The 10248-nt window shown below is 51.2% G+C and overlaps 1 protein-coding gene across 1 annotated transcript in view; it reads left to right on the top strand.

The window, feature by feature from the left end:
• The first annotated feature begins 9668 nt into the window (after positions 1-9668).
• Pcnt (pericentrin) overlaps positions 9669-10248 on the top strand; it is a 134675-nt gene continuing 134095 nt past the window's right edge. The window contains exon 1 of the mRNA XM_013032905.1: positions 9669-10032. Within this exon, the coding sequence (XP_012888359.1) occupies positions 9976-10032 (57 nt within the window). The 5' untranslated portion in view covers positions 9669-9975. The remainder of the gene's footprint in view (positions 10033-10248) is intronic.

The raw sequence follows: 10248 nt of genomic DNA on the forward strand, positions 1-10248 counted from the left end.
AAAAAAAAAAAAAAAAAAGATGGCCAATTTCATGTTACATGTTTTTATTCAAAATGGTAAATGCTAAAAAGTAGGAACTGAGTGTCATGTTATCAGAGTGGTGCCAAGGCCATCACAAGGGTCCTTAGCATATGTTGAGAGAACACAACTATCAATCTAGACTTTAATACCCAGCATAACGTGGGCTGGGAAGGTGACTCAGTGGTAGAGTGCTTGTCTACCATGCATAAAGCCCTGGGTTCGATCCCTCACTACCACATACACAGAAAAAATGGAAGTTGTGCTATGGCTCAAGTAGTAGAATGCTAGCCTTGAGCAAAGAAGCTCAGGGACAGTGCCCAGGCCCTGAGTTCAAGCCCCAGGACTGGCAAAACAAAAACAAAAATATCCAGCAAGATGTGTATAAGAATGAGGAAAATAAGAACTTTCGTGGGAAATGAAGTATGGAGAGAGCTCTGTAGGTGTTTCTAAAGGTATATAGAAAGATTACATAAGGAAGGTCTTGACATTACTGGAGTGAATAAAATTGCCAGGTAAATTCATATCTCTTTTCTATGAAATTAATGGTACTAGTGTCTACTGTTGTGAGGTATTTTTTTGTGTGTGCTAGTGAAATTAGGGATTGGATCAGGGCCTATAGCTTGCTAGAGAAGCCGTCTGCCCCATCAACTATGCTCTCGATGCTTTCTTTATTGTTTTTTCTTTTTTTGAGGTAGGGTTTCACTTTGTCCTGGCTAGCCTCAAATTATCTCCTGCTGTCTTTTCCTCCCTAGCTGGGATTACAGACATGTACCACCATGCAGAGCTATTTTATTTATTTTTAATTTATTTTTAATTTTTTTATTTTTAAAAAAAATAAAAAAAATTTGGGGGGAGGGTACAGTCGTGGGGCCTGAACTCTAGGCCTGGGCACTGTCCCTCAGCTCTTCAGCTCAAGGCTAGCGCACTACCACTTGAGCCACAGCGCCACTTCCGGCTTTTTTTTCCTGCTTATGTGGTGCTGAGGAATCGAACCCAGGGCCTCTGGCATGCAAGGCAAGCGCTCTACCACTGAGCCACCTTCCCAGCCCTGCAGAGCTATTTTAACAAGTAGAACTGAAATTATACTGTTACTCCAAGTGATTTTGCCTTTTTGCATTCAAATATTTGATCCTGTTGAGATCTGTTTTGGAATAAGGAATGGAGTATTTAAACTTTGCTTCACTAAATAGCTATCTACTTAAATATTTATTTTTTGCTATGGGCTTTGTCATTTTTTTTGACAAGGCATACAAGTATACACACCCCCAAGCATAAGAACATGCATGCACATACAGTTTTCTCAGTTTTTGTTTGCTTTAGAGACTGACATACTACCACCAAAGTTTGATTAACCTAGTGTGAACAGCACCCCACAGTGGCCTTAAGGCAGCCTTTCTCAGAGCATAGACTGACCTACAGTAGTCAACCAAGCCAGTTTCAAGGTAGGGATAGACAGATTGCTGGGCTAGAAATGCAAACATCTATTGGATAATACAGCCTTTTAAAACATGTAGATCGCCAGGTGCCAGTGGCTCACGCCTGTAATCCTAGCTATTCAGAAGGCTGAATAAACCACCAGAAAACCAGAAGTAGTGCTATGGCTTAAATGGTAGAGTCCTAACCTTGAGCTGAAGAGCTGAGGGACATTGCCCAGACCCAGAGTTCAAGCCCCACAATCGACAATACATATATATATTTTTTCATGTTGAGTTGCCAAAAGGCAATTCTAATGACTATCCTGCTTACAAAAATATTCCCTGTCAGTACACATTTTCATAAACTCATGATATTATATGAATCACTTACCTTCCTTAATATTTCCTGATCTTTGAGCGGCAAAGACCTGAGGAGGAGGAATCTGTGCAATGAATGGCTGCTGAGGCAGCTGCTGAATGATGGTGGCAGGAGGCTGGGGTACCTGAGAAGAGCCAGGTGGTCAGCTGCCCGCAGTGTCCCTCCTCAACTCATCTGCTACTCATTCACCCACTCACTGCCTACTGATCATCCATCCACACATCCCTCCACCCATCATCCAAGAGCTTCAAATAACTAACTCTACAGTTTAAGTGGAAAACGGACTGGAAAGGTGTTTGCATCTGGGTGTACACAGAATGCAGTATTTGTTCATTTGTTTATTTATTTTATGCCTTGTACTGCCCTGGCCATTGCCCAGGCTCTTAGCTTTTTTTTTTGCCAGTCTTAGGGCTTGAATTTGGGGCCTAGGTGCTGTCCCTGAACTTCCACTTCCAGCTTTTTTGATAATTTATTGGAGATAAGAATCTCATGGACTTTCCTGCCCAGGCTGGCTTCAAACCACAATCTTCAGATCTCAGCCTCTTCAGTAACTAGGCTTAAATATGAGCTACCTGGAGCCTTCCTGGGGCTTAAACTCAAGGTCTGGGCACTGTCTTTGAGCTTCTTTTACTCAAGCCTAGCAGTCTACCACTTGAGCCATAGTTTCACTTTTCTTTCTTTTTCCTTTTTTGGTAGTTTAGTGAGAATAAGAGTCTTATAGACTTTCCTGCCCAGGCTAGCTTTGAACTGTAATCCTCAATCTCGGCTTCCTAAGGAGCTAGGATTGTATGTGTGAGCCTCTAGCACCTGGCTAGGATATGATATTTTTAATGTTTATTACATTTCCTGTTTTCAGCAGAGTAAAGTACTTCCTGGTCTCATCAATTCTGCTTTAAAAGCTGGGTGCCTGGTGGCTCATGTCTGTAATCTTAGCTATTCATGAGGCTGAAATCTGAGTATTGAGGTTCATAGTCAGCCCAGACAGAAAATCTGTGAGACTCTTATCTCCAATAAAGCACCAGAAAACTGGAAATGGTCCTGTGGCTCATGTGGTAGAGCACTTGCCTTGAACTAAAGAGCTGAGGGACAGCGCCCAGGCCCAGAGTTCAAGCCCCACAACCGACAAAAATAAATAAATAAGAAAACCTGCTTTAAAGCACCTAGATATAGTCAGTCTTTAAAATTTTCTCCAAGTTAACAGAGCTGTACTGGTAGCTCAGTGTCATTTTCATTTCCCAAATTAAGAGGCAGATCTATGTATTCAATGACTGAATCAGCTGACAGATGTTCTAAATTCTGCCTATCCAGTCCTGTGCCAACTTGGCTGTCCTATAATAGAGGACATGCATGGGAGTCCCCAGGGGCCCTGGCTAGCAGATACACTGACTGGGAGAGAAGTGGAGGGCCTGGGCCTCCATCTCCTTGACAGTACACAACCTTTCCTTGGCGACTTATTTAGCCCCCTTCCACACTGCTGGGAGGCCTGTGTTCTGATCCCCCTCCCCTGCCTGGAGCTGTGTTTTCCTGAGCCCTCTTACCGGGTGCTGGATGACCCTCACTGGTTCTGGGGAGGTGGCAGAGTGCATTCCCACAGGGGGTGCCTCCCTGTGCAGGACTGGCCTGGGGGTTCCTTCATGTGTCTCCCTCCAGGGGAGGGTTCCCGTATGCTCGTCCAGCAGCTGCTGTTCCTGTAAGGTCAACAGAGCCTGCTGGCCTTTGAGCTGGCAGCAGAAGGGCCTGGGAGAAGGGGCTGTCACCCTCAGGGCTTTCCCATGCCACCTCTCCTGCCCAGGGCACATGACCCTTGTGTGCTTGGACCCTCAGGCCTGTAGCTGAGTAGAGAACCTCAGAACAAGAGCCAGCCTCCAAAAGCAAAGCTAGAGGCTTTAAAGTGGGACTGCTTCTTTTAAAATGCAGCAAATATGCCAAAAGCGGCACTGTGGCCCAAATGGTAGAGGCCTAACCTTGAGCACAGAAAGGCTCAGGGACAGTACCTAGGCCCTGAGTTTACTCCAGAACTGGCCAAAAAAAAAGCAAATAATTTCAAATGAGGTTCTGGTAGTTTGTTTTTTTCTTCCAGCACATTTCAGCATCTGCTTCCCACCAGGCAAGGCCCTGGCCTCTGTTCTGGGGTGTGTGTCGCGAGGCTCATGCCATCTTGCTGCTCTCAAGTGTAGTTTACAGAAGTGCCCTGGTTTCAGTGCCTAGAGCCTAGAACCCTGTGGGAACTGAGCCCTTACCTATCACCTCTTTTGATGCACGACCTAGGCAGTTCTTACCTCACTACCCAGAGCATTCAGCCTACACGTTCCACTTTCTTATTTATTTTTTGCCAGTCTTGGGGCTTGAACATGTCCTAGGCTCTGTCCCTGAGTCCCTCTGTGCCCAAGGCTAGTGCTCTACCACTTGAGCCTCAATGCCACTTCCAGTCTTTTCTGAGTACTTTATTGGAGATACGAGTCTCATGGAAGCTGGGTGCTGGTGGCTCACACCTGTACTTCTAGCTACTCAGGAGGCTGAGATCTGAGGACTGCGGTTCAAAGCCAGACTCTTATCTCCAATAAACCACAGGAAACTGGAAGTAGAACTGTGGCTCAAATGCTAGAGCGCTATCCTTGAGCTGAAGAGCTCAGGAATAGTGCCAAGGCCCAGAGTTCAAGCCCCACAACTGACCAAAACAAAAAAGTCTCACAGTCATCCCGGGCTGGCTTTGAACCATGATCTTCAGATCTCAGCCTCCTGAGTGGCTAGGATTACAGGTGTGAGCCACCAGCACCCAGCTTTACACCTACTTTCTAAAGGAAGTGGGTAAGATGTAAAGTCTCTTAGTTGCTCACAATTTAGTTTCTATACACAATCCACAGTCTGTCCCAGGAGTCCAAAAGGCCACCCCTGGGCGAGGTCTGAGTGTGGTGGTGAGGGCTTCAGCATTTTTGGAAGGTGTGTGGCCTACCCAGAGTCTCTGCAGCAGGTCCTTCCTTCTCCTATGAGCACTCTGCAGGGCAGCATCCAGCCGGTCTTGTCCTGGAAGGAGGGAGGGACAGACTCACTCTCCATTTTGTTGCTGGTGATCTAGGTGGTCAGGGATGTCATGCATTCCATCAGGGTATGGGGGGAGTGTCCTGGCTCAGGTCTCAGGGTGCTGGGGTGTCCTGGCTCAGGTCTCAGGGTGCTGGGGTGTCCTGGGCTCGGGCTGCTGGGGTGTCCTGGGCTCAGGGTGCTGGGGTGTCCTGGCTCAGGCCTCAGGGTGCTGGGGTGTCCTGGCTCAGGTCTCAGGGTTCTGGGGTGTCCTGGCTCAGGTCTCATGGTGCTGGGGTATCCTGGGCCCCTGGGCTCAGGTCTCAGTAAACACTCATCTGAAAGGAGGACTGAGGCTGGTGACTCTGAAGGAAAGGGCCATGCTGAGGTTCAACGTGGGGAGTTCAACTGGGGAGTCTGTGGCAGGCCCCTGTGCAGTCCACACTGAAGCAGCACTCCTGTAGCCTCCTGGCTCAGAGAGGCAGTGGGCCTCCATAGTGCTCTGGCTTCCCTGCAAGTTCTAGCCCCAGTCTGTCTGGAGAGGGCAGGCCTGCCTTCCATGTATGAGTGAGAGGAAGCTCTGGAAGGAAGCTCTACAACCCCTTCCCCTTCCCCCCCAATACATTTACAGCCACAGGGTTGGGCTCTTCCAGGCTCCTTGGGCCCACCTAGAATTGGGGTGCTAAGTTCTGCCTGCTGTCCCTGGAGCTTCTGGAGCACCATGGCTCAGTTGCTTTTAATTCCAAAGACCAAGACTCACTCCTACCCCTTTCCCAGGCCCTTACTTAGGTGAGAGGCATAGGCCTGGATGTGTACTCTGTCACCAGCAGCTGAGGAGGGAAGACTGAACCCCACCTTCCACAGGACAAGATTCGGACTCTGGAGTTAAAGGATGTGGGTCTGTCTGGCTCCGTGACTTCATTTTTTAACCTGCAAAATGCTAGCAAGAGTGTGTATCCTCTAAGTTGTATAGGTAATGGTGGTATGCATGTGTGTATTGTTTTACAGGTGAAAACAAAAGCCTTTCTATCGAATGTGACGGCAGTGTGTTGAGAGCAAAGGCAGCTCCCAGGGCTACTGCCCTGCACCTGTTACCATGGGCCTGCCTCCCTGTGGATCCATGAAGTTCAAGGCTCTTACCAGACACAAAGTGGGCACCCTCAGAGCCCTCTTCCATGTTCTCTCGCTCTCGTTCCAGCTTCTGTGAGAAACATCATGAGCATGGTATTAACTCAGGTTGGTTAGTGGCATCTACCCTGCCCACCTGTTGTATCCAGCAGTGATGCCATAAGCTCTAGGAGTGCCAGTAGCCAGACCTGAGTGTGAGGATCCCAGCCCGGGCAGGAAAGGCTGTGAGATTCTTATCTCCAACTAGCCACAAGAAAACTAGAAGTGGTGCTGTGGCTGAAAGTAGTGTATTAGCCTTGAATGAAAAAGCTCAGGGACAGCGCCCAGGCCTTGAGTTCAAGTCCCATGACTGACAAAAACAAAACAACAAAAACCCCAACTGTGCTGGGTACACATTCAACATGAGGCACTAGCTCCTTCTTGAACACAAAGGGTTATCTGATGGACAGCAAGGGATCATTCTAGTGGGTTCTTCTAGAAAGATTCCTGAAGTGCAAGCCTTAAACAGACTTTTCAGGATGAGACCTGGCTAGTGGCACCTCTGACTGTTGCCAGCATGGCCTTGGGTGCAGGCCTGTGAGAGGCAGGCAGTGGGAATGGAACAGTGCGGATGGAACACTGGCCACTCAGGGCACTGAGGTCCTGGACCCTAAGCCCAGTGGCCTTCCAGGACCAGGTGTTCCAGTACACCCTTAGAGAGCTGAACAGGGGACTGGACCTGGCCAGCCTCTGTCACAGATGTAAGTACCAAGCTGTCTCCAAAGCAGAGGAGGTTTCTTTAAAAACTGGAAGAGTGACACATGCTTCATGGAGCTCTGCTGGAGGTGCAGCCTGCCTCCTGATTGCAGAATCTACTAGAATCTACTTGGTTCTACCCAAGTGCAAAGGAGAAACAAAGAAAACAATCACATTTCTCCTTCATGAGGCTAGAACTAGGTAAGTTGCCAAGTGATCTGCATAGCCAATAGGGGTGGGAAGCAAATTAAGTGTTGTTCTGTAGTTCCAAAGCCAGTCTCCTTGGAGGAGTTAGAGGCAGTGGTTTGGGCTGTCTCACCTGTTCTAGGAGCCTTAGCGTCAGTCGGGTCATGGAGTCTGCCCCTGAGGAGTCCAGCATCCTGAGGACTGTCTGAGATGACAGCAGAAGGGGAGGGGGCCAAGGCCAGCTCTTGGCCCTGGTCCTCAGTTGTCTGCAGCAGGCACCTCAGTGCTATGGCTAGGATCTTCTGACGGGTTTTTGGAGACTAGACTCGGGAGTGAGAAGGGTGAGCAGGAGGACACCATCTCCTCCCTGGACTGAAGTGCTGGGGCCAGCTCTGGGATTGTGTATGGCCGTTGCCAGGCAGGGAGGGAGGTACTGGGGTTGCCAGGTTTCCACTGAGAGTCTCCATGCAAGTTACCTGTCAACACAGAACCACAGGCACAGCCAGGTAAAGGGGCAACTGTAGGGCCAGAGCTAAGACTCTCCCCAGGTACCTCCTCCTTCTCAGGACAGAGGGACAGACCTCCGACTCTCCTGGGGAACCTCCTCCCTCTCAGGACAGAGCCTGGAAGAATGGGTGGAGGCCACTCCCACCACCCTGTCACTCAGGACTGCCCTTAACCCTCCTAGGGAGCCCTTCAAGCAAGACAGGAGTGCAGCTGGACACCTGGAAGACCTACCTGAGGGCTCAGGAAGTTCTTTGGGGCAGAGGGGTAGGGTGACCGGGACCTGGAGCTGCATGTATGGTGGGACCCACACACACCAGAGGCCAGTGCCTCACACAGGACATGGGCCAATAATAGCCACTCCTGTGGGTAAGGTCAGCTTTGATGTGACCTGGCGCAGAGCGCACCTAAGAGTGCCTACATCCAGGGGACCCCAGGTCAAATGGGGTGCTGGGACAGAAGGAAGTTGATTTTCATGAGGCAGACAAAGACAGGGGAATGAGGTCAGGCAAGGCGGTTCTAAGCTCCAGGTTTGCAAGTGAGCCAATTCCTCCTGTGTAGGAGGATGAATCGCATTCATGAAATTGGGCATTGACAGCAGGTGGGCCAGGCCTCTGGACTCAAGGGGATCCTGGGCAGGGCTAGCAGTTCCACAAAGCCCTGAAAATCCCATCAGACTCTGAATATTGTCTCCTAAGTTGTTCTGTTGCCCTCATACTTCAGCTTTTGGGGTTTTAAAGGTACTGTGGATCCATGATGACCCACATGGGTTCTGGGAGCCTCTCTGGATGTGGGAGGGGCTAGGGCAGAGGAGACTGTCCATCCATCCATAGAATCAAGGGCCAGCCTTGCCGGTAACATCAGTGTTCCACCTAATGTTGCTGCTGCAGAGAGGTCGGTGTTGCCCGTTTCAGTTTGGTCCTCCATTTGGAGGATGGTGCCTTGAGCTCTTTTACTGCACTACTAGCTCCAGTGGACCCATCCCCAAATCCAGACACTGGCGTGTGTCCATGTCTTTCTGACAGGAGTTCCAGGAGACTGACAGGTAGGTCTGAGTGTGGATTGGCCAGTTAACTTAGTTCAACAACTCAGGGAAACAAGGTGGTAACCATCAGGTACATGCCTTCTAGTGGGCATGACTTTCTTAGCTTTATTTTTGAGAAAAGGTCTCACTATATAGCCCAGATATATAGTTTTGAATTCCTCAGCTAAAGCAATTCTCCCTCCCTAGCCTTCTGAATGCTGGGACTGCAGGTATGCACTAACAAACAACCACAGAATTTTTTTTTAAACAGGTTATTGTAGAATCAGTTTGTATCCTTAAGTAGTTGTACGAAGGCGTTCCATTTCAACATGTCAGGCTGTGAGTATAATGCATCTGGATCAGTATCACTCCTTTAGAACCAGTTTTAGATCTGCAGAAAAGTTGAAAAAGATGTTGGTTTCCACACAACGCATTATGGCTTTACTTACAGGCAAGACATATTTGCTATAATTAATGAAGGACTGTTGGGACATTGTTAAATAAAATCCAACCTTTTTTGGTCTTAGTATTTTGCCAAATGCCCTCAATGTGGGAATCTCAGGACCCGTCCCGAGGCTCCTTGTGGCTCCAGCAGTGACAGTGTCTTTGAGGTCCCTGTTTTTGGTGACTGAGTTTTGAGTACTGTCAAGTGGCTGAAGTGGTGGCGTGCTAGCTGAACAAGAAGAAGAAGAAAAAGAAAAGGAAGAGTGGCTGCAGTGTGACTAGTGGTCGAGCATCTGCTTCACAAGTCTGAGCCCGAGTTCAAACCCTAGGGCCCCAAAAATGAAGCACCGGCTGAGGCGGCCGGGTTGGACCAGCGTGGGAATTGGGTGGATGGTGCGGCCTCACCACACCCTACCCTGGCCAGCCTCTCCACCACCCACCACTGCGATGTCGCTCTGATCTCCGTGGTTTCCCTCCTTTGTTGTCTGGGAGGACGCGCTCTGCACAGCACCCTTAAAGCAGGGAGCCGCGTGCTTGGCCGCTAGACCGCGCGACGCGTGTCGAGGGCCCCGGCCGCCCGCGGCCCGTCGGGTTCCCGCGTCGCAGACGGCTCCCAAGTGGTTCTGAGGAGCGGGCAAACAGCGCCCGGCCTAGGGCGAAGGGGCCCGGGCCCTGCCTCCGGGCAGCCCCCCCGGCCTCATGGCCGGGCCCGGCCGGTCCGTAGATCCGAGCACCAGGGAGGCGCGGGCCCCGCGGGCCGGAGCTCCCGCGGCCAGCTGAGGGCGCTCGGGTGCCCGTACCACGACCGGGGACAGCGGCTGGTCATTTACTTCCTCAGTCCCCTTCAGCTGCCTTCAGCTCATTGGTCGCCCCGTAGGAGGCGGGAGGGCCAGTAAGCCAATCGGAGCCCTGAGCTCCTCCCTCGTTGCGTCACCAGAGCGCGCGGATGCGCGCGAGCAGTTGGCCCCTGATTGGGACGCAGAGGGGCGGGGACACGGCGCTGACAGTTGTCAGAGGAGGGCGGGAGGGCGAGCGGGCGAGGGGCGGGAGTGTAAATAGAGCGGGGAGGCGCCGCGTCTCCTCGCCACCTGCGGGTGTCCGTCGAGGAGCTCCGGGGGACCATGGAGGAAGACGAGCAGGAGCGGCGGCGCAGGAAGGTCGAGGCCGGAAGAGCGAAGGTAAGTGGTTAGCGCCCTCCTCGCGTGGCCGCGGCAAGAAGTTCTCAGGCAGGCTCCGGTGCTCGCCACCACGGCTGGCCTGGAGTGGACGTGCCCGGACGCGGGCCGCCGCCCGGGCCGTGCCCTTCCCGCCTGCGCCGGGAAAGCCTCTGCCTGCTGGCCGCCATCTTGAATCCGCCGCCCTCTGCCGGGACCCGCCCCCGCTGCGGCCGCAGC

The sequence above is a fragment of the Dipodomys ordii genome, unplaced genomic scaffold (assembly GCF_000151885.1).
Source record: "Dipodomys ordii isolate 6190 unplaced genomic scaffold, Dord_2.0 Scaffold159, whole genome shotgun sequence".
In the NCBI taxonomy this organism is placed as follows: domain Eukaryota; kingdom Metazoa; phylum Chordata; class Mammalia; order Rodentia; family Heteromyidae; genus Dipodomys; species Dipodomys ordii.